At 43.0% G+C, this 26,988-nt stretch overlaps 1 protein-coding gene across 1 annotated transcript in view; it reads right to left on the bottom strand.

The window, feature by feature from the left end:
* LOC126162132 (glutamate receptor ionotropic, kainate 2-like) overlaps window positions 1–26,988 on the bottom strand; it is a 267,360-nt gene that overhangs the window by 113,346 nt on the left and 127,026 nt on the right. The window contains exons 7-9 of the mRNA XM_049918426.1: window positions 21,268–21,429; window positions 19,287–19,442; window positions 4,865–5,083 (exon numbers count right to left, since the gene is read on the bottom strand). Coding sequence (XP_049774383.1) covers window positions 4,865–5,083; window positions 19,287–19,442; window positions 21,268–21,429 — 537 coding nt within the window. The remainder of the gene's footprint in view (window positions 1–4,864; window positions 5,084–19,286; window positions 19,443–21,267; window positions 21,430–26,988) is intronic.

Genomic DNA, 26,988 nt, shown 5'->3' with positions numbered 1-26,988 from the left:
CCGTTGTTCTCCTCGTACAGTTTGTAACACGGGAGGACTTCGTTTCGTCCCTCAACCAGGGCTGCAGAACGGAGAAGAAATAGTTAATACACCTATTTTGTGTATGTGATACGGGCGATTTCGACCAGAAACTTTCAGCAGAATGATGATATTGCAGCAAGCTGCGGGCATTCGGGTTCTATTCATACACTGATTTTCAGAATTGAAGCAACAAACGGAAATTTTGCAAGGTTGCGTTTATTTTGCCCGAAACAGTACAAAGAGGTGATAATAAAGTAGAATCAGGGTACAGAACACAGAACGTAATCAACTGTACATGCATAAGTATAGGCAAAGAGTTCTTCGTTTCTTTTTTTTTTCAAACTAAACGCGTCTGCACACACAGTCAGACTGCTGTTAATGTGCTCAGTACGAAGCGTGACCGCCTCTGGCATCCACACAGATTTGCCAACGATGGGTCATGCTGCGAATGATGTCATGAATCTCATGTTGAGGCAATAACGCCCATTCTTTGCGCATAGCTGCTAGCGAGTGTTTGAGAGTGGATGGTGGATGCTGACGTAATGCAATCCGCCTAACTAGTGCGTCCCAGACATGCCTTATATGATTACAATCGAGAGAGCGAGCAGACCACCCCATGCCTGCAGTATCTTCCGTTTCCAAGAAAACGTCAACCACCCTTGCTCTGTGAGGTCGAGAATTATCTTCCAGCAGTACGAAGTCTGGACCCACAGCATCTAGTAACAGCCTCGTATGAGGTCCCAAGATCTCGTCACGACACCTGACAGTAGGTAAACCTTGTCAGTTCACCCATACAATTTCATGAAGAGGTTTCCGGTTGGTCAACACAATCCCTGTCCACATCATTAGGGATCTTAATGGGTCCCTTCCCACAATGTCTGGGTCCCCAAATCGTATTCCAGGTTCCCTCCAGATGCGAATCCGTCGAAAGCACTCTCCAGGCCAAATCGGGATTAATCTGTGAAAATAACATTGGTCCACCGTCCGACCGTCCATGTCACATGTTAACGACTCTAGTCTAAATCGTCCCTTCTGTGAAGACGCATCAGAGGTACAGATACAGCAGGTCTCCAACAATAAAGGCCAGTCAGCTGAAGCCTTCTGTATACACTCTGCCTCGCTGCAACAAGTCCAGTGGATACTGCTGGGTCAGATGCCAGTTGCCGTGCAGTATTGAGGCGATACCCTCGTGCCCTTACAGCCGACGGTACTCTATTTCTGATGTCCACGTGGTCGGCCCTGCTGTGGTCATCGGGATACAGTTCCGGTTTCTATAAACTGTCACCACATCCGAGAAACAACAGAACGATTCACGTTAAGCCATCGGGCCCCATCAACTGTCCTGCTTCCATTCTTCCTATAGCCTCTCGCGTCAGGGAGTCTGGTGGCAGTCTTCTCTGTGCGCCGTCTGTGACTATGTACACAGCGATTGTGGATATTGGACTACCCAGCAAACACTATCCCGTTCGATAGGTGCCCTCACTTCGTCGTTGGTATGTTTGTCCGTTGACCGGCATGCCATCTTCCGTGCACAATACGGTTGCACAGACGTCTGTTCACAGTTCGTATGATTATATCGAGAATTAGACATAGGAATGGGAAATAGTGGTGTGTTGCTTTAACTTTGGTTACCAGTGTATTGTAAGAAAACTGGGAGAGTGTTGAAATTACGTAACATCGTGTCCTTTCGCGTCACTTTATGTGCATTGGACTTGCGTTGGTTGATGTTGTGCTGCTTTCAATTGCTTCAGAACTCGTGGTGGTGGGTAAATATCTCCTGGTTAACCATCCGTCAATTCAAGTGACTTACCAGCAGTTACTCTCACTTGTTAATCTTTTTCTAAACTACTTATAAAATTTTTTTTACTAGGGAGGGATGTTAAATGTTGTGATTTGATGTTGTCCTAAACTATAACTGTTGACTTGTTCATCACGTATGTTCATGTATTTTTTTCATAAATTTGAGTTTCTCGAATTCATTGTCTTACACCTTCTTTGTTCACAAATTATACCACGCGTACCGCAATTCTATGTTTGAATACTTAATATCTGCATCATACAAGATGTGCACCATTTACTTCTACTCCAATCTGATCAAGACTGGTGCAACGCATCATTGTAGTGCGTTTTTTTTTTTTTTTTTTGCAAGAATTTTCAGTAAGTCCATGTAAGGCATCTGTAAAGAAGTTTGAGGAGTTACACAACTGCGGAGACGGCACCATAGTAAACTTTCGCCTTCACCAAACAAGCTCACTACACTGAGTTGATAGTCATGGGATACCTCCCAATATCACGTCGGACCTCCTTTTTCCCGGCATACTGCAGCTACTCGACGTGGCATGGACTCCGTAAGTCGTTGGAACCTCCCTGCAGAAATATTGAGCCACACTGCCCCTACAGCCTCCAAAACTGCGAAAGCGTTGCTGGTGCAGGATGTTGTGCAAGAACTGACATTCCGAGTATGTCCCATAAACTCTTTATGGAATTCAAGTCGGGCGATCTAGGTGGACACATCATTCGTTCGAAATGTCCAGAGTATTTTTCAAATCAGTTGAGAATAGTTGTGGCCTGGTGACATGAAAACATTGTTTGGGAACATGAAATCCATGATTTGGTGCAAATAGTCTTCAGGTTGTCGAACATTACCATTTCCAGTCAATGATCAATTCAGTTGGACCATACTATGTAAACACAGTCCACACATTTATGGAGCTACTGCCATCTTGAACAGTGCACGGCTTCGTTGGGTCTGCGCCACAGTCGAGCCCTACCATCAGTTCTTACCAACTGAAATCGGAACTCATTTGAGCAGGCCACGGTTTTCCAGTCATCTAGGGTACAACCAATATGGTCACGAGCCAAGGAGACGCGCAGCAAGGGATGCCGTGCTGTTAGCAAAGGCATTGGTGTTGACAGTGTAAGAGGTCCATGATTAAGAAATTCGTTGCTAGCGCACTCGAGCAGATGTAATTTCGATGGATTGCTCACGCGCTGCCTGCGATATGTAAGCTATAAGAGAATCTGAGACCAAAGAGCAGTGTTGACTGCAGTAGGAACCGTGTAGCAGTAGCAGTAAGTATTTGCTAGCGAGCAGTCTGGTGTATCGTGTTGGCTGGGCCGGTCGTGGTGGAGCGATGGCGGTGCCTGAGCGTTGTAGTATAAGGTAAAAGCAGCCTCGCGCATATGTAGTATTGTTAAGTCCCATGTAAATGTCTAAAAAAAAATCTCTTAGTAATAATCTTTCTCATAAAAAGGTAACTTTTGACAATCATTCATTTCAATTTAAAGACTTCACTAATTTCTCCAATCCTTGGTCATCTCGATTATTGAAAAGAAAAATCAGTTGTTTCTTTTTTACGTGACAAATCTATCGGCCAGCATTGCACTCGGCTGTGCCAGAATAATTTCTGATAGGAGCAGATGTATATGCGTTATCCGGCGACCTTATTGAGGTAAGAATTTTCAATTTATTCAGAATGATCTTTCAGGGCCATGACGCAGCGCTGCTGACGTCCAAAATTCACCAGTTTAAATTCACAGTCATTATTCAAAGGTTATAAGTGAGTGACAATTTTTTATTGAGAGATTAGTCACATTTTATTATTGGTAGGTTACGAAATTTTACTGTTGGTAGGTTTTGGAGTGTATCTGTTGGGAGGTTACACTAAATGTTAATGTTATGGTTATATTTTTTACTGTTGGGAGGTTTCGGAACTTTTACTGTTGGGAGTTACACTAAATGTGAGTATTATTCATATTATTTATTTTTTGTGGGGAGGTTACAATAGTCTGCTGCCATAGCCCATTAACGTCAAATTTCATAGCACTGTCCTAACGGATACGCTCGTCATACATACCACATTTATTTCTGTGGTTATTTCACACAGTTTTCCTTGTTTCTCAGCACTGACAGCTCTACGGAAACGCCGCTGTCCTCGGTCCTTAATTGAAGGGCATGGGCCTCTGCGTGGTCCGTGGTGAGAGATAATGTCTGAAATTTGATATTCTCGGCACACTCTTGACATTGTGGATCTCGGAATATTGAATCCTCTAACGATTTCCGAAATGACGTCTAGCTACAACTACTACTCCGTGTAGAAAGCAGCCTGTTAATTCCCGTCGCGCGGTCATAATCTCGTCTGAAACCTTTTCAGATGAATCACCTGAGTACAAATGACGGTTCCGCCAATGCACTGACCTTTTGTAACTTGTATACGCGATATTATCACCGTCTGTATACGAGATGCCTATAGCTATCCCACGACTTGTGTGGCCTCAATGTATTTTCAGGCTAGTGAGTAGTGTAGGCAACAGACGAATCGAGCTTATAAGACAAGATTTTAAGTCACCTGCGGTTGTGTGATACGAGGTTAGCGGTTAATGATGTAACTGAAAACCCAATTGTGCTACTTTCGAACCCCCTCCCCCCCTTTCCTCTTCCCCTTTCGTTGCCCTTTGTGCAATCGTTGCCGTTTGCATGCTCAATTTTATGTCAGATCACGCTATTAATTGTTCATATCCAGTGTCTGGGCTTGTATCTCAGGCTATTAACAGGCTTCATGATCTTGTATGGACACTCAGGCAGAGTTGCAAAGGAATGGCAAGTGAATAACTTTTTTAGTTTTATTTTGTTTTGATCAGTACCAGACCTTGTAACAATATGGGTAGCTTTTTTGTGCAGTCTGTACAACCTAGATATAGCTTCACATGGATAATTATACAAATTACAGATTTTTTATGAAAACAATTCTTGCGAACTGTGAGCAACATAGGACTGCAGATATTGCTTAAGGTTACAGTAGGGCAGTATTCCTACACGTGCGGGCGGTGCCCCAGTACTGACCAGTCTAGAGGACACGATGAGGTGCCGGCCCTGGATGATATTCTGCGTCTCCTCCAGCGTCTGCGTCTCCGTCCTGGTACCCAGGAAGCCCTCCTCCGGCGTCCAGGTGCCGACCCTCTTGAAGCCAGCTGCTGACAGCTCCAGCACCTCCAGCTCGAAGCCCATTCGGCGACCTCTCGCGTCGAACTTAATTTCTCCAGAAATGCCTTCGTGCCGCATCTGCTCAGATACAGTAAGACACAAGATGAACCTTTTCCAGACTACAGACAGTGACAGCGTAAGGTCAAATTTTGTACAACCTCATAACTTTATCATAACAAACCTTATGTCAACTGATATACACTACTGGTCATTAAAATTGTTACACCAAGAAGAATACAGATGATAAACGGGTATTCATTGGAGAAATATATTTTTAGAACTGACATGTGATTACATTTACACGTAATTTGGGTGCATAGATTCGGAGAAAGCAGTACCCAGCACAACCACTTCTCGCCGTAATAACGGCCTTGATACGCCGAGGCATTGAGTGAAACAGAGCTAGGATGGCGTGTACAGGTACAGCTGCCCATGACACCACAGTTCATCAAGAGTAGTGACTGGCGTATTGTGACGAGCCAGTTGCTCGGCCACCATTGACCAGACGTTTTCAATTGGTGAGAAATCTGGAGAATGTGCTGGCCAGCGCAGCAGTCGAACATTTTCTGCATCCAGAAAGGCCCGTACAGGACCTGCAACATGCGGTCGTGCATTATCCTGCTGAAACGTAGGGTTTCGCAGGGATCGAATTAAGGGCAGAGCCACGGGTCGTAACACATCTGAAATGTAACGTTCACTGCTCAAAGTGCCGTCAATGCGAACAAGAGGTGACCGAGACGTGTAACACAAATGGCACCCCCATATTATCACGCCGGCTGATACGCCAGTATGTCGATGACGAATACACGCTCCCAATTTGCGTTCACCACGATGTCGTCAAACACAGATGCGACCATAATGATGCTGTAAACAGAACCTGGATTCATTCGAAAAAATGACGTTTTGCCATTCGTGCACCCAGGTTCGTCGTGAGTACACCATCGCAGGCGCCCCTGTCTGTGATGCAGCGACATGGGTAACCGCAGCCATGGTCTCCGAGCTTATAGTCCATGCTGCTGCAAACGTCATCGAACTGTTCGTGCAGATGGTTGTTGTCTTGAAAACGTCCCCATCTGTTGACTCAGGGATCGAGATGTGGCTGCACGATCCGTTACAGTCATGCGGATAAGATGCCTGTCATCTCGACTGCTAGTGATACGAGGCCGTTGGGATCCAGCACGGCGTTCCGTATTACCCTCCTGAACCCACCTATTCCACATTCAGCTAACAAAAAAATGGCTCTGAGCACTATGCGACTTAACTTCTGAGGTCAGCAGTCGCCTAGAACTTAGAACTAATTAAACCTAACTAAGGACATCACGCACATCCATGCCCGAGGCAGGATTCGAACCTGCGACCGTAGCGGTCGTCCGGCTCCAGACTGTAGCGCCTAGAACTGCACGGCCACTCCCGCCGGCATTCAGCTAACAGTCATTGGATCTCGACCAACGCGAGCAGCAATGTCGCGATACGATAAACCGGAATCGCCATAGGCTACAATCCGACGTTTATCAAAGTCGGAGACGTGGTGGTACGCATTTCTCCTCCTCACAAGAGGCATCACAACAACGTTTCACCCAGGCAACGCCGGTCAACTGCTGTTTGTGTATGAGAAACCGGTCGGAAACTTTCCTCATGTAAGCACGTTGTAGGTGTCGCCTCCGGCGCCAACCTTGTGTGAATGCTCTGAAAAACTAATCATTTGCATATCACAGTATCTTCTTCCTGTCGGTTAAATTTCGCGTCTGTAGCACGTCATCTTCGTGATGTAGCAATTTTAATGGCCAGTAGTGTATAAGGGGCGATGAAATAGTTTCCGTTTCAGGACGTTACTGCATGATATATGCAACATAGCGCGACTCCGATGCAGGGATATAAGCAACGAAATGTAGGCAAGGGATTAGTGTGACATTCGTGTGTTTATGATGTGCGTGCGATAAATGCTGATACGTGAACTACGACGACGATAAATACAGAAGCTGAAGAAATGAATTAAAATTTATGCTACCGATGGGACTTGAAACTGTGTCTTCTGCTTAGTAGGCAGATGTGCTAGCCATTACACCCAGCTTGGCCGTACCCCAGGTACAGGCAGGATTTCTCCATTGAAAAGGGGGGGGGGGGGGTGCTATTCCAATAACGGAGAGCCTCGGCAAGATTGACGATTTAAGAAGTGGAAAATGGGTTGACAAAGTGATTTGTAGTTTGTGTTAGGGAGGGCAATGGACTAGTGTAGTCCGTGCAGGTGCGTTAGCTATACTTGTACAGTAGGGTAATATCTAGCACATGTACCTAGCTAAGCAGGAGACCCAGGTTTCACTCCTAGTGGTGGCACAACTTTTAATTCATTTCTTGAACTTCTGTCAGCGTAGGAGATAAAGTTAAGACTCATGTGTCAGAACGAAAATTTAATTCCATCATATCAATACGGTGACTTTATTAGTAAATGTGTCCAAACCGGACCGATGTCTATTATTCTTTTCTTATCTGCCGAAGGATAAATACCGATAGACATCCATTGGAGAATGAGGAATACCTGTGTGAAATATTGCGAAAAGAGGTGTCACTGCTTGATGATAACGCACGTCCCCATATTGCAAATATTGTAATTTTGTAACACGACGTTATGCCAACACAACTGGGAGACACTCGAACACGCACCCTACAGTTCTGATCTCTCCCCATGCGATTGTGATGCCTCCAGTTCCTTCAAAAAGGCCTTGAAGGGACGAGGACGTACATCAGGCTACTTCACGCGGCAGGACACGGACATCTTCAACCTTGTGCGTCGTTGGAATGATTATCTTAATGGTCACAGCAATTTAACCTTGTTGGCATACCGATTCTGGACCGTACGGCCTTCGAAAAGAAACTTTTTGATCGACCGTTCTAGACAGAACGAACGTGGAGGACTTGCTTTAGATATCACTCTTCGGAGGTCTGTTGTTAAATGAATCCTTATCAAAACATTTGAAGACGTGGAAAGTATAATGTGGTGCTCCCTCTATCTGTTCATAAACGATGTTAACTCAGTGAGTAGTTTCCACGTTCGCAAAGTGTGTGTAACGCCTCTGCTATGGCCGCATTTTTCAAAAGCTTTTCTAACTTAATATTGTGCACCATCGCTAAGGGAAACAATGATGGATGTGGTCGAGTCTTTTGCACAGTACACGCATATAAAAGAAGTAACGTCCTATTGGTGGAAAAACTGGGTCAAATTCAAACTGCAAGACTTTGTTTATTGTATTAAATATTTACCGTGTTGGTAATTATAAGTAAAAAGCTAAAGCTCCGCCTACTAGCCTGTTGGGCCATTCAGCACCGACTGGCCGCCATGTTATCGTCATGCAAATGGCGTGGAGGGACGTGGGATTGGCACAGTGCTGTCCTGACCGTTGTCAGCTTCCCAGATCTTGGGGCCGTTACTTCTCAGTTGGTATCACAAGGTTGAGCGCACCCCGTTCTTGTCCTCCCAGCAAGGAAAATCGCTAGCAATACTGGGATTTGAAAGCGAGTCCTCCGCATATGCGCCAGACACGCAGACTGCATAGTTACGGAGATAAACATGGCTGTAAATAGGTAAGACCTCAGAAGCTGGTACCTGGTAGTCGGTCTGTGGTTCTCAATTTTGCACACACAATCGTTGGGCAGAGAACTCATTATAGCCCTGGAGCCAAGGTTGACAATATCTCACATGTTATGGTGGCGGCACATTCTGTCTGAAGTGTGGACCGTTAGGGAGTGGAGGCTTGGGTGCGGTTACAGTGGACTGACAAGAAGAACCGAAGAGTCTTTACACGCCTGGCTGCTCTTCTTGCACCAAGGTATATGCATTGCGTGAGAATTCTGTAGAAGCTGGTAACGTCTTCTGCGGATGCATCAAGATGTTGCATGAAAGTGCAATCTTGTAGGATATCTATTTAAAATCGTTTTACTATTGAGTCTTGGACTAATTTTCATTGTTTTTGCTTGCAGTTCATGAGGCCCTTCAAGCATGGTGTTGCTTTAATATCTAGATTATTATTGTTTAAATTAAGGAAATGTGTGTCTCGTATTGTTTTGATGATTATTCAGTATGCTGGAAAGTTTAATGTACGCAGTTAAGGGATTCTGGTAGGTGACTTTTTTTTACTGACCACGTGGGTGCAGTCAGAGTCTGTCGGTTTTCTGACACGAACTGATCGATAATGTGGGCAATAAATGATACAAAACTGTTCTTTTCTATGAAACCCAGGGAAGTGGCATTGTGGTCAGTAAAGTGAACTCACTTTTGGGAGGATGACAGTTCAAGTCCAGGAGTGTGAGTGATTAGTAGATCTAGTACTTAATTTAGTGCAAACATATGAAAGCCAAGTTAAATATTCTTGCTTACAAGCTATTGTCATTTTGTAAACTGTTAGTTTTCTTGTTGTTGCCCCCAATTTTAGTGTTACTAGGTCAGTGTTAATTGTTTTATTATTGTGCTGAAAAAATTGTAATTAATGTATTGTGTTGTTCTAATGCTCCTGCTTCAGAAACTATAACTAAGCCATATATTTAAATTCTGTTTGTCAGATTATTATTTTGTTAATTGTCAAGGGAGATATTTATGGCTTGATAAAACGCAACCACCAGCCCAAACCCGACTCCACCAAATCCTACACTACAGCTGGTAGAAGAGCATGCTTGTGTATTGTGCGGACATGGTGCCCATAGGCTGCTAGTATTGGATTGTACACAAAAGACTGTGTCTTGCAACCCTGTGTGGTGTTGCAGATATGGTCACTGGGGAAGCGCCAGCTTTAGTGTGGCAGTTCGAGACGGAGCTGTCTTATGAAACAACTATTTATGAGCGTGCACCTGTGAATACGGTGGCAGAGCGATCAAGGAAGCTTCAGCAGGTTATGGACGAACCAGAGCCATTGACTTTGTGACAGCAGATGGACATGAATAATCAATTAAATGGTAACTGGTTGGCCATCTTGGAGATCGATTTAGTGTTACAATTTCTCCAACTTGAGTCACCTTCCCAAGATCTGGTGCATAGGCGGCAAGCAAGGACAATGCATTAAGCACATAGAATTAATTATTTGTTGGCAGTAACTGATGGGGCAATTAGGACTGTGTTGAATGAGTTACCCAAGGAAATGGCAAGGATAAAAGTCATATTTAGAGATTTGTTAGCAGCGTCTTCCTTGCAGGGTAGCTGGATGTTTTAAACTTAGTGTGAGCACATGGAGTTAAACAAGTGGATAACATAGAGGTGTCAGAACAGTAGGGTAGTGCATGGCAAACGCAATTCGCCGTGATACCCCATTTGTTAGTAGGTATGTTAAATAAAAAGAAATTTTCGATGGATTTAATTACCAATACAGGGAAGTGTTTCTGTAGTATGATATTAACGATGGGACAGGAGCAAGTGTTCGCCGTGAGAGATGTGGAAGCCTTGCAGCTGATGTATCCTCATATTGGAGGTAGACTGGCAAGCAGGACTGCGAGAGCCGTAGTTGTCAGAGATACTGTAGCAACTTCCCGCCAACAGTTAAGTAAATGGATAGTTCCTGCAAGGGCAATGTAGAAATTGATTGGCCTATATTACAGATGTGAACTGTAAAAAAACGAACCTTTTCAGTGATAACTGGGTTCACACAGCTGCATGCGTATTTTGTCTTCCAGCCACAGAGGTTGAGGTAGTGGTTGGTATTGTGGAAAGCTAATCATTTTGCGGTCGAAACCCTTTCCTTGTCCACATTTGCTTACTAAAATGTATAATAAATAATAAAAAAATTATAAAAAACGTGGTTCTGCCTTGAGCAAAAGCATTTTTTGTTGTTTTACTACACATACATGTATCAGAGAAGTTTCTCCATCTTACATAAGTTTTATTTATTATATATCGAACAGTATACAAATATTTTATGCATTATGATATTTATCAGTTTTTTGAGATTATAGTATTTCCATGACAGAAATATTGAAATGAAAAATAAATATGTACCTTATTATTACATATATTTTGTTACGCAATGTATCACATTTTTAGGCCTAATATGATTTTATAGATTTTTTTCTCTCTATGCACTGCTATCGTTATACGACGTTACTTTGTAAAGAAAGATTCGCTATTTTACTCTGTGACTAGCGTTTTTTGGATTACGGTACTATTTTTCGAAAAATGTATTGAAATTTCTGCTGATTGTGATTAGGCTTTACGAAATGTTGATCGGGGAGGGGGAGCAAACTATATATATAAATGTGCATATTTACCTTCAACACCTTAAACCCTCCTTAGAAGCACGAAAACGCGAGATCTACAGAAAGTAAGCTCACACATTTACGTACATAGTCCGCTCCCCCTCTCTAATAAACATTACGTAAAGCCTAAACACAATCAGCAAACATTTCAACAGATTTTTTGAAAAATAGTACTGTAACTTTCAAAAAACGCTAGTCAAAGATAAAATAGCGAATTTTTGTTTGCAAAGCAAGATAATATAGTGACAGCAGTGCATAGAAAGGAAAGAAACCTATAAAATCATATTAGGCGCAAAAAGTGATAAATTACGTTTCAAAAAATTGTTAAACATTTATTAATTGGAGAAGACATACTGGAATGCAATAATTGCTGCTGTGCTACAAATACCACACAGACTTGTGGACACCAGTATGTAATAATAAGATATATATGTATTCTTCATATTAATATTTCTGTCAATACTTATAGTAGTGTAAATACTATAATCACAAAAAACAGATAAACATCGTAATGCAGAAAAATTTGTGTACTGTTCAACTGAAGATGAAAAAACTTCTCTGAAACATGTACTTGATCAAGGTAGAAACACATTTCCTTATTACATATCATGGAAAACATTAAACCAGCTGATAGTTCGTGTGTGGTGGTCACAGCCCCTTTGTACCTCCAAAGATTCAGAAGAACATTTATGCTGTCGTAGGCATGGATGCCTTTTCAAGGTTCTGCTGGTTGTTTCTTAATAGACTAGGGATCGCACAGTGTGACGTACGCCAGTTGAGGAGGGTTTCTGGTATCTGGTCCTTGCCGCGTGTCTTCAGAGTCTTCGAGGAGTTTGTTTGTGTATTAGGAATCAGGCATTCTACTACCACGCCGTGTTACCCAAACCTATCGCTCACAGAGAGACTGAACCTTGATTTGAAGACTGTCTTGTTGCTTATCATCATTTTGACCACACAATTTGGGGTATTTAATGAATGTATTTAAAGCAGGCGGGCACGAAACACTGAAACAGAAACCGGCAGCTTTAATATTTGCATTTAGAACTGATTCCTCATTGGCTAACATGTGATCAGTCGAGGATTTATTAGCTTAGTAAGATGTTACCTAAGATGTGTTGTAGGTCCCGAGAAAATATACTGGTGGACCATGAACTATTGGCTCGCAGCACCCAAATTCGTTAGAATGGGGGACCAGGTGGATGTCAGGAGTTTTGGTACTCTTGAGTAGTGGAGATGAAGCTGAGAAAGCTCCTGCCACACTTTAAGGGACCTGTTGAATCTATTCGCTTTATGACCACGATGTTCATATTAATTAAGGATGTTTCTGTGACAAGGGAATGCATGATGGACATTCCACAACTTATGACAACAAGTTTTGTTGTGACATGTGCGACCTTGTCACAGTGTTGCGAACTGTATTGTTTATTGTATGAGGGGCATTCAGTAAGTAGCGAAACACATTTTTTCGTGTAATTTCGGTTGAAAAAATGAGAGATTTGTTGCGGAATAGTCCAACTCCAGTCCCTGCAGTTTCATGAAGTTCTAAAAGTTGGAGGCGCCATCTAAAATGGCGTTTGCAACGGAGGCAAGTTCCAAGTAGAAAGCTGTCGTTGTGTTTCTTTTCGTGGAGAACTAGAGCGTCGAAAATATTCATAGGCGTTTGCAGGATGTGTACGAATATCTGACAGCGAACGAAAGCACAGTGAGTCGTTGGGCGAAGCGTCTGTCATTATCGCACGAGAAGGTCGCACAAACCTGCCCAGTCTCCTGCGTGCCGGTCTGTCGCACACAGCTGTGACCCTGCAATGTTGGAACGGATGGACACTGTCGTTAGACGTGATCGACAGATCGTAATCAAACACCCCGCTGCACAGCTGGAGGTCACTGTTGGCAGTGCTGACACCTTAGTCCATCAATTGGGGAGTTCAAAGGTATGTGCCCACTGGATTTCTCGTTGCCTAACAGAAGACCGTAAACAACAACGAAGGACCATCTATGCGGAATTGCTTGTGAGTTACGAGACTGACCTAGGTTTCGTCGCGGATAACCACGCCTTCTTCGGAACACACTAAAATTACGAACTGCCTAAAGAGGCATCGTCCAACATTAATACAGAACTCCCAAAAGGGCAAAAGACTAGCATAAAATGTAAAATAAACGGTAGGTGTTTACCACGTCAATAGCTGTACTTAACTCAAACGTCAGAAGCGTGCTTCCTCACTCCATCCAACGTTCGGTGGGTCGCGGGCTCTCTGGTAGACTGAGGTGGCGCCGGCAGCTAGGCTGTAAGAATGTCGGAAAGGAACGCGCATGGGCAAATTGAGAAATCGTCTTCTTTCATGTGATTGGCATAGAATGTGTTACGAAAGTGATCCGATGACCGGGTCAAAGGCGCAGGAGGTTAATGCGTGTGTATGCACGAGGGCTATCCACAAAGTACATTACGTTTGGGAATTAAAAATAAATAAAGTATTGGAAATTTTTTTTTATTATATACAGATGAAAGCCACACTTAAATACTACTTTTCTACATAGTTGCCAATTAAATTAAGGCACTTATCGTAGCGATGGACGAACTTGGAAATTCCTTCGTCGTAAAATTCGGCCGCCTGCGCCTTCAACCACGTGGTTACCTCTTCTTGAAGCTGTGCATCGTCATCAAAACGCTGCATAGCCAACCACTTCTTCATTGCTGGGAATAAGTGGAAGTCGCTCGGCGCCAGGTCGGGACTGTACGGCGGATGAGGAAACAACTCCCACTTAAAAGATTCGAGAACTTCACGAGTGGAATTTGCCGTGTGGGCCCGGGCGTTGTCGTGAATCAGCAACATCTTTGAGCCCAACTTTCCCCTGCCCTTGTTTTGTATTGCTCTTCTGAGGTTGTGCAGAGTTTGGCAGTACCTTTGAGAGTTTATTGCAGTGCCTCTTTCCAGGAAATCCACAAAAATCGTATTTCTACCGGGTTACTGATTAACCACGTGGTTGAAGGCGCAGCGGCCGAATTTTACGAAGGAATTTCCAAGCTCGTCCATCGCTACGATAAGTGCCTTAATTTAAATGGCAACTATGTAGAAAAGTAGTATTTAAGTGTGGCTTTCATCTGTATATAATAAAAAAAATTCCAATACGTTATTTATTTTTAATTCCAAAACGTAACGTACTTTGTGGATAGCCCTCGTATAATGTTCTAGCTCGAGAACGATTTTATAGAACTATAGAACGTGGAAAGGCTGAAACTATATATATGGGATAGCAGATTCCACGGATGGTCAAAACGCATGCACGCAGGACAGACAGAATAACACCAGCTAGAGCCATGCTGAAAATATGGGGGATGAATAACGGTCATCGGATCGCTTCCGTAACACATTCTATGCCAATCACATGAAAGAAGACGATTTCTCAGTTTGCCCATGCGCGTTCCTTTCCGACATTCTTACAGCCTAGCTGCCGGCGCCACCTCAGTCTACCAGAGAGCCCGCGACCCACCGAACGTTGGATGGAGTGAGGAAGCACGCTTCTGATGTTTGAGATAAGTACAGCTATTGACATGGTACACACTACGGTTTATTTTACATTTTATGCTAGTCTTTTACCCTTTTGGGAGTTCTGTACTAATGTTGGACCATGCCTCTTTAGGCAGTTTGTAGTTTTAGTGTGTTCCGAAGAAGGTGTGGTTATCCGCGCCGAAACCAAGGACAACGTCCGGTTTATATTTGCAATCGAGGCGGATTATTTATAATCATTAACTTCTTCATGATTGCTGACGCGCTGCAATGTCAAAAGTTCTCAAGTTACGAGACTGTTCGTGATAATGTTTTGTCAAACATCGTCGCAGCCGGTGAAACATGGATTCATCGCTTCAAACCGGAAACAATACTGCACTCCATGGACCGACGCTACACCACCTCTCCTCGGAACAAAAAGTTCAAAGCTACACTCCCAGCCGGTAATCTCATGGCGATGGTCTTTGGTATTCTGAAGGGGTTATTTTGTTTCATGTCCTCCCTCATGACGCAACTATCAACTCGGAAGTGTACTGTGCTACCGCTCGGAAAACTGAAGAAACGACGCCACAAGAGTGCAAACGAACTTCCTCTTCTCCATGACAGCACGAGGCTTCAAACAACTCTGCACTCTCTGGTGGAGCCCATAAAACCTCACTCATCTACGCTACAGCCCGGATCTCATACCTTCCAGCGTCCATATGTTTAATCCAATGAACGATGCATTCCGGCCGGCCGAAGTGGCCCTGCGGTTAAAGGCGCTGCAGTCTGGAACCGCAAGACCGCTACGGTCGCAGGTTCGAATCCTACCTCGGGCATGGATGTTTGTGATGTCCTTAGGTTAGTTAGGTTTAACTAGTTCTAAGTTCTAGGGGACTAATGACCTCAGCAGTTGAGTCCCATAGTGCTCAGAGCCATTTTTTGATGCATTCCGCGGGAAGCCGTACGTGGTTGATGTGGAGGCTACTCACGCGGCAATATGTTGGTTCCAACGTCGACCATAGAGTGGTACCATGCAAGCACAGCAGCCCTTCCAGTAAGAAGACTTAAAATCGTGTTAGTCAACTGAGATTACGTACCCAAAAGAATGGGGAATAATATGCTGTATTGGAATCCTGAAAAAAAACCAACTTGTTTTCAGAAAAAATGTGTTGGTTTACTTATTTAATGCCCCTTGTATTTCAGTCTGTGGGTGGCTCCTTCAACCAGCTGGCGGAGGAGGAGGCAACAGATTCGCTGCGGGAAGATTGTGCTGTGTCAAGTGCCACGTTTGTTTCACCTGCTATCAGGGCGATTCGGGCGGCTTTTCGCGGTGGAGGGGTGCCAGAAGAGGGAGGGATATCCTTACGCCACGCTGGAACCCTACCACTAGCTCTTATCAACTGAAACAGGGACTCATATGATCAGGCCACCGTTTTCCACTCGTCTAGGTCGCAACCGATATCGTTACGCGCCCAGGAGAGACGCTGCAGGCGATGTACTGATTCGGCTAGGCGCAAATTGAGACGCGTATAGCGCGTGTGGCGCGACGCAGAGCAGCACGCGTTTTTGTAACTTCACAGGTTTAAATGGGACAGCGCAAATTGCGACGCGACGCGACTGGGGCGCGACACGCGCCTGCGCCAGGTCGCGCGGCGTTGTGGTTGAGGCACAGTTTCTCGCGCCGCGCGTCGCGCGTGCCTCGCTAGCACAGTGGGAAATTTGAGGCGGGGAGCGGAAAAGTAGCCCGGCCATATGCTCACATCGGAACCGCGCATAGGAGCAGTGGTAGCATTGCCCATACGATAAATTTTGCCTTACTATGTACTAGATTTTATTGCCTTTGGGTAGTGTTTCGTTTGTCGCCATTTAAACGCTCCAGCTTTCTTCGTTATTACATTATACTTTTCTGTTATTTATATCTGTATAGTTTTGCTTTGTTTTGTTTTTCTTCTGTCAAGAAAAATGCATACTTCATTAGCTGGTCAGCCATTGGCCGCTGGAATTCTGTCATATGCCTCCGCAATGTTTTCAGTTCGCAAAAAGGGACAGAGAGTAGAGAATAAGGAAGCAAGGAATGTTATAAAATCATGTGATTAAGAAGCAAGGCAGGAACGTAAAACAAGGTTACATTCTCGCTGCCTAGTGTGCTGGCGTATCTGTACGATCTGTCACAAAAATTTGGAAAGGGATAATCTCCACAGGTGTGACCTCTTTGTGCTCCTGATAAAAAGCATTCAAGATCTGAATGGCAATTACTTGGATATGGATGTAATAACGTAATACGACATACTGTGCTACATGCATGTGAATATCATATTCCCACTGCAAGCTAGAAACAGTCGAAAAGCAGTCACAAATAATGTTTTAATTGGTTCGTCGTGATGAGAAAAAGCTTTTCAATTGTTGCATGCACATTATCAGCATTAATAAACTAATTATACAACAGGCTACACAAATGAAGAAAATTGTCGGTATTCTTAACAAAGTAGGGATATCCTAAAAGAGTATCATGATTAGATATATTACATTTGTTGAAATGTACTGCTGACAAAGGCGGATCTACTTTCATGACAATATTTTTCGAACTCCAACTCACAAGGCACACATGGCTAGCTTCTGCATTCCTGTCGCGCGCATTATCCTCCGCTGTTGACAATACACTGACCATTGTGTTGTGCGACAGACGAATTGTTTATTTTTCTCAATAACAACTATTTTATTAGCGAGCACACAGTGTCAGTCTGGCAAGCCGTAGGTGAGTAACCAGTATATGGCATGTGCCTATCATTCTACCTGAAGGAACGCTCTTCATTATTTTAATACTGCTCAGATCAAGAGAAGGAATAAAATCCTTTGGTAAGTTTCCATTCCAGTCGCTCAGTGTTAAAAATACGATGGGTTACGGGGATTTCACCAAAATTCCAAAAGAATTGCCAATCTATTTTTGTGTGAATTGTTAACCTTTTCTCATTCGAAGAAGCATCACCATTTATGAGTAACGGCCACATTTCTCTAGGTGACAGGTTTAATTGTACTTCCTTTGTCACAGTGTAATTTGCCAAACTCATCTCACAGCAGCCATTGCGACAGAATTCCGAAACAGAGTGCCTCATTAAACAAGTAACTGGCAATCACAGAGCTCAATAGCTTACGAAAAACCTCTGTAACAAGAAAGAAGAAATTTCATGTTTATTTTCATACTAGGAAGCTCTTGTTTCGCTAGCTGTCGATAACCCTTAAAAAATTACAGTCACTGGAGTGAAATAAATAGAAAGGGAAGTATAAGTACTGATATATCGCCATAGATAAGAATGTTCCGTGTGTTTAAGAATTGGCAAAACACTCTCCACCTTCTGTGCTATCATTCGCCAAACTTTCGTTTCGATGTCTCGAGCGGTTTAGGAGATATGAGAGATGTTGCGAGTATTTCATTCTCGCCGGCGTGAGATCGGAAGTGAACGCGTTACATAGGATCCATTTTCTCGAGATCGGAGGCAGATCGAGACCTCCTCCCAAGTCTAAACAAAAATTCAACATGTTACCTAAATTTCATACGCAGCAACATATGGTGTAATACGCACCAATCGCAAAATCATAGCGACCCCTAATTTTCGTTGCAAACTTTTTGCGTTTTGCATAGTGTCTTACTAAAATGTGTGCATCACAATAAGATTGGTCATTAGCGAGATGATGGGCACTTCGCCACGAAACTGACATATAACGCCACAACTAAGGCAAAAATCAAATATTTTCAGTGAATAGTTTCTGTAAAATCGTTTGAGAAAACAGGTTACGCGGGCTTCGGTTCTGTCAGCGCAGAGCTTCGCCAGTCGGCGCGTGCGAAGTAGTGCTCGTCGCAATATGCGCTGCACCCGCGCGACTCGTGAGGCACGTTCGTGTCGCGCTGTAGTGTCGTGTCACGTCACACGTGCTATAAGCGTCTCAATTTGCGCCTGGCCTAGCAAAGGCACTCGCCTCGGTTGCCGGGTGCCATGGACCATTAACACCAAATTTCGCCGCACTGTTCTAATGGATACGTTCATGGTACGTCTCACATTGGTTTCAGTGGTTATTTCACTCAGTGTCGTTTGTCTGTTAGCACTGACAACTCTGTGTAAAGACTGCTACTCTCGTTCGTTAAATGAAGGACGTCGGCTCCTGTGTTGTCAGTGGTGAGAGGTAATGCCTGAAATCTGGCACTCTCGGCACACTCTCGACGCTGTGGATCTCGGAATATTGAATTCCCTAAAATTTCCGAAATGGAACCATTCGGTATATCGCTGTCTCATGACTTCTGTCACTTCAGTATACAACCTACTGGCAGATGCATACCACCTCACTGCCATCACTTACATCAGCGGCAGAGGCTTAACATGACAGACTGGTACCAGTTACACACCAATGAATTGTGTACTTTGAAGGAGTGGCTAATATTTAGTCGAGATGGCTTACTTTACCATGAATATACTGGGTTGGGAATGTGAGTTTCAGCCATCTGGAGCGGCCAACATGTGATAAAGCCGTCCTTGTCGTGTCAGTTTGGACGCCTCGGCACTCACGTCTTTGATGAACTCGCGGACACTGACGCCGCGGTCCCAGACGGCGGTGTCGTCCGAGCAGTTGAGCGGTTGCTCCTGCACCCAGTTCATGGTGCTCGTCTTGAACAGCGCCTCCGCCAGCACACGCACAGCGTCGTACATCAGCGCCGTCTCCGTCTGAAACAAGTCCAACCGGAAACAGGTTTGGCGAGGTTCCAAGTTTCGCTGTACCTAAAGAAACACTCAGGTGAAGGTAAGGGTGTCATACAGTAGCTGTTTTCAGAGTGATTCGGCGCAGTGGTGTTCATTATTTTAGAAATTAACATTGCGAAATAACTTTTAGCTTTTTGTGTAAACAGACGCCTTACAGTAGGTAGACTGTCAGGAAGGGTAATTAGGGATTAACGTCCCGTCGACATCGAGGTCATTAGAGACGGAGCAAAAGCTCTGATTCTTTTAGGATGGGGAAAGAAATCGGCCGTACCCTTTCAAAGGAACCATTCTGCCATTTGCCTGGTGCGATTTAGGGAAATCACGGAAAACGTAAATCGGGATCCCCGGAATTCGTCCACCCGAATGCGAATCCAATATGCTAGCCTGTTCGCCACACAGCTCGGTGACCGTCGGAGAGCGAGATACGCTTGTAATTAAGACAGTCTAATATCCACTGACGGAAGAAATTGCAACAACAAATAGTTAATGTTGTTGTTGTGGTCTTCAGCCCAGAGACTGGTTTGATGCAGCTCTCCATGCTACTCCATCCTGTGCAAGCTTCTTCATCTCCCAGTACTTACAGCAACCTACATCCTACTGAATCGGTTTAGTGTATTCATCTCTTCGTCTCCCTCTACAGTTTTTACCCTCCACGCTGCCCTACAATACTAAATTGGTGATCCCTTGATACCTCAGAATATGCCCTACCAACCGATCCCTTCTTCCAGTCAAGTTGTGCCACAAATTTCTCTTCTCTCCAGTTCTATGCAATACCTCCTCATTAGTTATGTGGTCTACCCATCTAATCTTCAGCATTCTTCTATAGCACCACATTTCGAAAGCTTCTATTCTCTTCTTGTCTAAGCTATTTATCGTCCACGTTTCACTTCCATACATGGCTACACTCCATAAAAATACTTTCATAAACGACTTCGTGACACTTAAATCTATACTCGATGTTAACGAATTTCTCTTGTTCTGAAACGCTTTCCTTGCCAGTGCTAGTCTACATTTTATATCCTCTCTACTTCGACCATCATCAGTTATTTTGCTCCCCAAATAGCAAAACTCCTTTACTACTTTAAGTGTCTCATTTCTTAATCTAATTCCCCCAGCATCACCCGATTTAGTTCGACTGCATTCCATTATCCTCGTTTTGCGTTTGTTGGTGTTCATCTTATATACTCCTTTCAAGACACTGTCCATTCCGTTCAGCTGCTCTTCCAGGTCCTTTGCTGTCCGTGACAGAATTACAATACTATCGGCGAACCTCAAAGTTTTTATTTCTTCTCCATGGATTTTAATACCTACTCCGAATTTTTCTTTTGTTTCCTTTACTGCTAGTAAGATGTGATACCTGTATACAGCTACTTCACTAGACTCTATTACTTTTATTACCCAGTGATTCATATTTTTTTGATCTAGCTCAGATATATAACAGGAGATAACTCTGGGAGAAATCTGGTATCACTGAAAAGTATTAAGTGATGTATTTGATACATTGTTCCTCACTTATTATCTGCGTCAGACAGTATATGGTTCAAATGGCTCTGAGCACTATGGGACCTAACTTCTGAGGTCATCAATCCCCTAGAACTTAGAACTACTTAAACCTAACTAACCTAAGGACATCACAAACATCCATGCCCGAAGCAGGATTCGAACCTGCGACCGTAGCGGCCGCGCAGTTCCAGACTGTAGCGCCTAGAACTACTCGGCCACTCCGGCCGGCCGGACAGTATATGTTGTGACGATTAATAGTACTAATTTGACAGAACTCATTCCTTACCCGTATCGTCTGCGGTGTTATCGTATCGGCCACTTCTGTTCCTGGGTACTCGAAATCCTGTATTGTCTTCATAACCGCTTCGCTTTCCGGCTGGATGAGCCTCAAGATGGTAATGTTGGTGCCACTGAGGCGGAACTGCGTGAAGTCCATTGTATGGGCGTCCTGCACAAGTAGTTGTTCATATGCACAAACAGAAGTTGTTGTTCTAAAGGTTAGAGTACGGAGTATTTCAAATGGTTCAAATGGCTCTGAGCACTATAGGACTTAACTTCTGAGGTCATCAGTCCCATAGAACTTAGAACTACTTAAACCTAACTAACCTAAGGACATCACACACATCCATGCCCGAGGCAGGATTCGAACCTGCGACCGTAGCTGTCGCGCGGTTCCAGCCTGAAGCCCCTAGAACCGCTCGGCCACTCCGGCCGGCTATGGAGTGTTTGTAAATGGTTATTTGTTCCTGTAGTTGCAGCCATCTCCTTGTGAACTGTCTATACTGGATGTAGCGGGTACGAGTTTGGTTATTTTGGTATGTACACTCACAAATGTGTTGGGTTTTTCTCCACGTCAAACAGTCTTCCCACAAACGCGTCACAAACTGTACGAACTAATGTTTTCTGCACGGTCGTAACTGCACTACTGAGTGGCCCACTGCTGTCTGTGTATACTACCTGTTTCGCGTCCACTTCAGCGTCTGACCTGCTGCCCACGGGACAATAGGCATTAATGGCTTGCTCTTGCCGCATGCACTTGGAGGTACTAACAAACCTAAGGCTCCTAATAGCTATAATCGCTGGACTGGAAATGACGTAAATACTGATGTCATGTTGTTCAGGATAGCATCTTGAGACAACAATACAAATTTCTGCACTTACACCCATTTCACTCCATATACTGAAGTCAGAGGAAAACGGTTTCATTAATGAATATCTACTACATTAAGTGGAGCTTAGTCTAGACAGAAAATACAGTAACCTTAACTTAATGAACAAGTGCAGATTAATAAATAATCATGATTAAAATGAATTTCATCTTATTTGGAATGTGTGATACCGTATTTTCAATTAAACTCGACTTGCAGTATACGAGATTAGAACGGCCGCGATTTCAATCTAATTTCAGGAAAATTACACTAACAGTAGTGTATGGTAGTATGTAGTTCCCAGAACAGATGGGAAACATTTTATAATACTGGAAGTCATTTCTTCTTATTTCCTCTTGTGCCTAAGCATTGTCCTGCGTCACCACGGGGTCGGCGTGTTATTCTGGATTTGGCAATAGCTGTGATAGGGGTACAGTGACCCCACCTCTTCCATTGTTTGAAACGATACAAAGTAGTATATGTTGTATCCAAGACAAGAAGGTTCAGGACCTGCTTATCGATGGCGTATCAATAGAAAAAGGATGTTGCACCACGCTGAATGTAGTTTTGGCTCGTAATTCTAAAAATTAAAGTTTAATATGCATATGACAGAAACTTTCAGCACAGTCTAGCCGTACTGTTACATAACGCTGTTCTCAACATTATCTCTACAACGTATACAGGAACCTAGAAGACCTAGCACAATATTACGTTTCACAAAACAAAAATTCTGTGCTGCGCCTCCTTCTGCCGGGACACAGTTACTAAAAATTTCGCCGAAATCGAAATGCTCGTCAGACACTACAGCAGAGACAGTGGCTATGCACTCAGCAATGCCTGCGAATCGGTGCTCGTTTCCGAGAGGTCGCATACGAGTATGTCGATCAGTCTGCAATCACTAAGGAAGCAATAATAATCAAACGATCAGCTCCGAGCTTACGCAATGGGTTGGTATTCAGGAGAGCCTAAATTAAAATCCCAGCATAGTGCTTTATGTGGTGCCTGGTTATCCTAATTCATTACGGAGGTTTCCCGGTCTAATTCCCAAAAAACGCTACGGAAATTTCCTTCACCTCCACTTCCATATTTTAACCAAATTTTCTGGTTATTTAGTCAATGAACCATTTATATATAAATGAAGGAGTAGTATGTGTTTAGGCTTTCGACACTGACAATGACGGAACCTTTGCTATGGAAATACAGTAAGAAGTGAAAAATGTTCGTTCTGCAAAATCTACTGTGTTCATAATGTCGCTTCACATACAAGATTATTCCACCTATCTTCCATTAGATAGTCTCAAATTTATAAACATGGGGCGAAAGGCTGTCTAATTAACCACACTCTGTTCTACGCGAAGATCTTCGATGAATGTAGCCACCAGAGAGGACCTGTAAGGTATAATGCTGTCGCCATTCCGAAGTAACACACAAACTGTCATTCGGTAAGATACACGACTCGGTTAGTCCGTTATAGGAACACTAGTATGACTCCTTTTCAGGCTCCTCCTCCCGAGATATTCCGAGGACCATTCCGTAAATAGACGATATGGGAATAAAAATGAACGGTCGCAATATACTTATAGTCCTCTGTCCATAATCCAAAACAAACAATAATAGGTGCAAGTCCTCTTTCTGGGAAACCCGCCATGTCTCTAAACGTCAAAGAAGATGCTGCATACGTCGCCGGGTGTTCATCGGTGCCTACGCAAGATAAGAATACTGCATGGTGCCATGGGAACAATGGGCTACGCACGAAAATCGTCAGTGGGAGAGATTCCTTATACGGAAGATAATCTGACAGAGACACTAGATTTACACACACAATATCTCTCTAGACGTCAGCACTGCCCTTTATAGTAATTACACAACCTGAAAAAAAGTAAAGCAACAGGAAGGCATTATCAGATGTCACTGTAACTTGGTACACGCACGCACTATCGTCAGATGTGTAAATGATTACACTATACAACAAAAAAAAAGTTTTTGCAGATATAGAGATAAACCACGGTGGACCTAATTAATTTGGACTTGTTGAATCTGAAAATGCAGTTAGATTTTCGCCATCACACTCCAATTTTTTGTTACGGCGGTTTTTAAACGCCTATATCTAAAGACAGAGACTGGGGTGGCCTACACTAAATTTAGACAATATATAACATACTTAATGCCATAAAACTATCCTACTCTAGTGGCCTAGGCCTAATATGCATTTTTATAAGAAAAATTGCGACATTCATTTGCTCGATGATGGGTGGAGGGTTGAGTCTTTTTGATGACAACTTCCTTCTGTTGGATATATATATATATATATATATATATATATATATATATATATATATATATATATATCCTTCACGCTTCAAAAACCAAAAGTAATCATTTAACATTGAAGGGTTCCATCTACCTTTAAAGCAGCTTTCAATTCGAAAAATGTCCTGATCGAACCTTTCTCCGTGTTCGTCACTAACCACTCCCAAATTGATAGGGAAGAAATCTAAATGAGAATGAAGGAAGTGCATTTTTACTGACATTCTGCGTCCAAGATTTTTATAGTTCTCTAAAAGAGTTCCCACTAATAAGTCACTGTTTTCTGCTTTTCTATTCCCTAGGAAACCTTCAAAGACATCCTTAAAAGATCGCCAGGCTGGAAGTTCTAACTGACTTAAGTTTTCTTCGAAGTTCTGATCGTGCATTAACTTCCTAATTTGTGGCCCAGTAAAAATCCGCTCTTTCAATTTGGCGTCACTTAATTCTGGGAACACCTGACGTAGATACATGAAACCACTAGCATTGACAAAATTCTTCATAAGGCCGACCATAATATGCAGTCGGAGAAGGAAAACATTTTCAGAATCCACTAAAGGTACATATTTCACATTTCTCTCCCTGGAGCCAATTTCTCTCGTGGTGGCGACTGATAACTGTATAATGTTTATCTGTTGCACGGCTGTCCCAAAGAGAAAGGAAACAGCTATACTTTCTAAACCACTTTGTAGACCAGTTAGTAAACCAATCACCTTAAGATCACCTCACATTTTCCAATTTTCTTCATTATACTTAATAGCTTCAAGTATCTCTGACAAATTTAGGTAGTTCTCTTTCATAGTCACACAGTACCCTACAGCTACAGATGGTCTTGGAACCATCAAACAAGCGTCAGTTAGCAGCATCGTATGGTATGTTTGACTGCTTTATTAATCCTGCTACATCACTTCAAGCACAAGCGTTGCCCACCATACGGCAATATGTCATCAGATCTTTATTACGTTGCTTAAAGTGAGTAATTCTTGTTTCTTCATGAAGTAAGTTCCATTCCTTAAGACGTGAAGATAAAATTTCTGTACGCTGCTTGGATAAGTATAAACCACGAACTAGGTCATTCAAGTCTGCTTCTGTAGTTAAATGTGGTCTTTGTTCTGGAAAGTGCTCCTCTTCACTTGATTGACATTGTGCTTCCTCAGCGTTTGTAGATTCGCGATCAGAATTAGGAACTTCTTCCCACACTAGTGGAGGAGTTGGATCTGGCAGGTCTTCACGGTTGCGAATAGGTATAATTGCTGAGGACGGGTTAGGGTTCTTAATGTTCTTCTTATTCTTTGCTGAAAAGCCAGTTACATTAGTCAAACAGAAGTAGCAATCATCAACATGATTTTGAGGCACTCGGCAGATCATTGGTATGCCAAATGGTAAGTGCTCCTTTTTCCTTTTAGACATTTTGTTAGTTTACGAAGGTTGGAACTTAAATAGTGGCAACTATTTATTCACAATTGATACAAAAGAGTTACATGGCTGGCTCTGAGCACTATGGGACTCAACTGCTGTGGTCATAAGTCCCCTAGAACTTAGAACTACTGAAACACGTATGTAACATAGTAGCGATGGTGAGGCACGTTAAAATCTTTGACCAGAGAGCCTATAATCGTAGTTAGTCTGCGCTTGACCGCGCGAGTGTTGCGAAGAGTACTCTGTTAGTAGTCGTTGAGAGCAGTGCAGTTGTAGTTGTTATGTAGTTCAGTTCAGTAGTGGTCTGGTCCTGTCACGGTCGCGAGCGGGACGCAGTCGGGGAGCGCCGACATGGCATTCTGGTCAAGATGCTGAATGAGGTATATTGTTAATTAAGGTAATCATCAGATAATTTAAAGTTCATTTATTGTAATTAATTTCCAACAAGTGCCCCAATAATAATTATGATTTCAAAAGCAATTTTATTGAACTAAATTTCGTTCCACTTCCCTTAAACAAATTTCAGTTAAATTAAAAAAAAAAAAGGAATATTATTATTTGCAATGCAGTTCCTCCAAGCTGTGCGCAAGAATAAGAGCAGAAATTTGACTAGCAGATACAATGAGGTAAGAATTTAATTCTGATTTGCACAGGGCCAAAGACCGATATTTCGGTTTACTTGAATTATCATTGTCACTGAGATTTCATTAGCACTGAATTGTTTTTCATTATTTTTGTGGGAGCTTACATCAGAGTCAGATTGCGAATTTCACATTTTGTTGCCTTTGTCAGTACATTTCATTGTGGGAAGGTTTCACTTGGGTCCATTTTTATTAAATATTGTCTTTTCTTTTAAAATTTTTGTGGGGAGGTTACACTTGGCGACACCCAGTCCAGGATCGTATTTCGTTGAGAGTCTTTTGAACAACAGTCAGATATCTGCTCTTATTTGCTTAGATATAATTAGGATTTGGCGCAACGCTTTTATTAACTTGTGACTTTCTTTCTACAGGTCAACGGCAATTCGTTGCTCTGTTGTATTTGTGTGTTGCTTTTGCATTGTGCTTATTTATTTTGTGAAAAATTGTGACTATTGTAAAAATGCCGCGAAAGACTGTGAATAGTGTATCGCGAGG

The sequence above is a fragment of the Schistocerca cancellata genome, chromosome 2 (genome assembly GCF_023864275.1).
Source record: "Schistocerca cancellata isolate TAMUIC-IGC-003103 chromosome 2, iqSchCanc2.1, whole genome shotgun sequence".
NCBI classification, from domain to species: Eukaryota; Metazoa; Arthropoda; class Insecta; order Orthoptera; family Acrididae; genus Schistocerca; species Schistocerca cancellata.
This window is presented reverse-complemented; position numbering and strand designations above follow the sequence as displayed.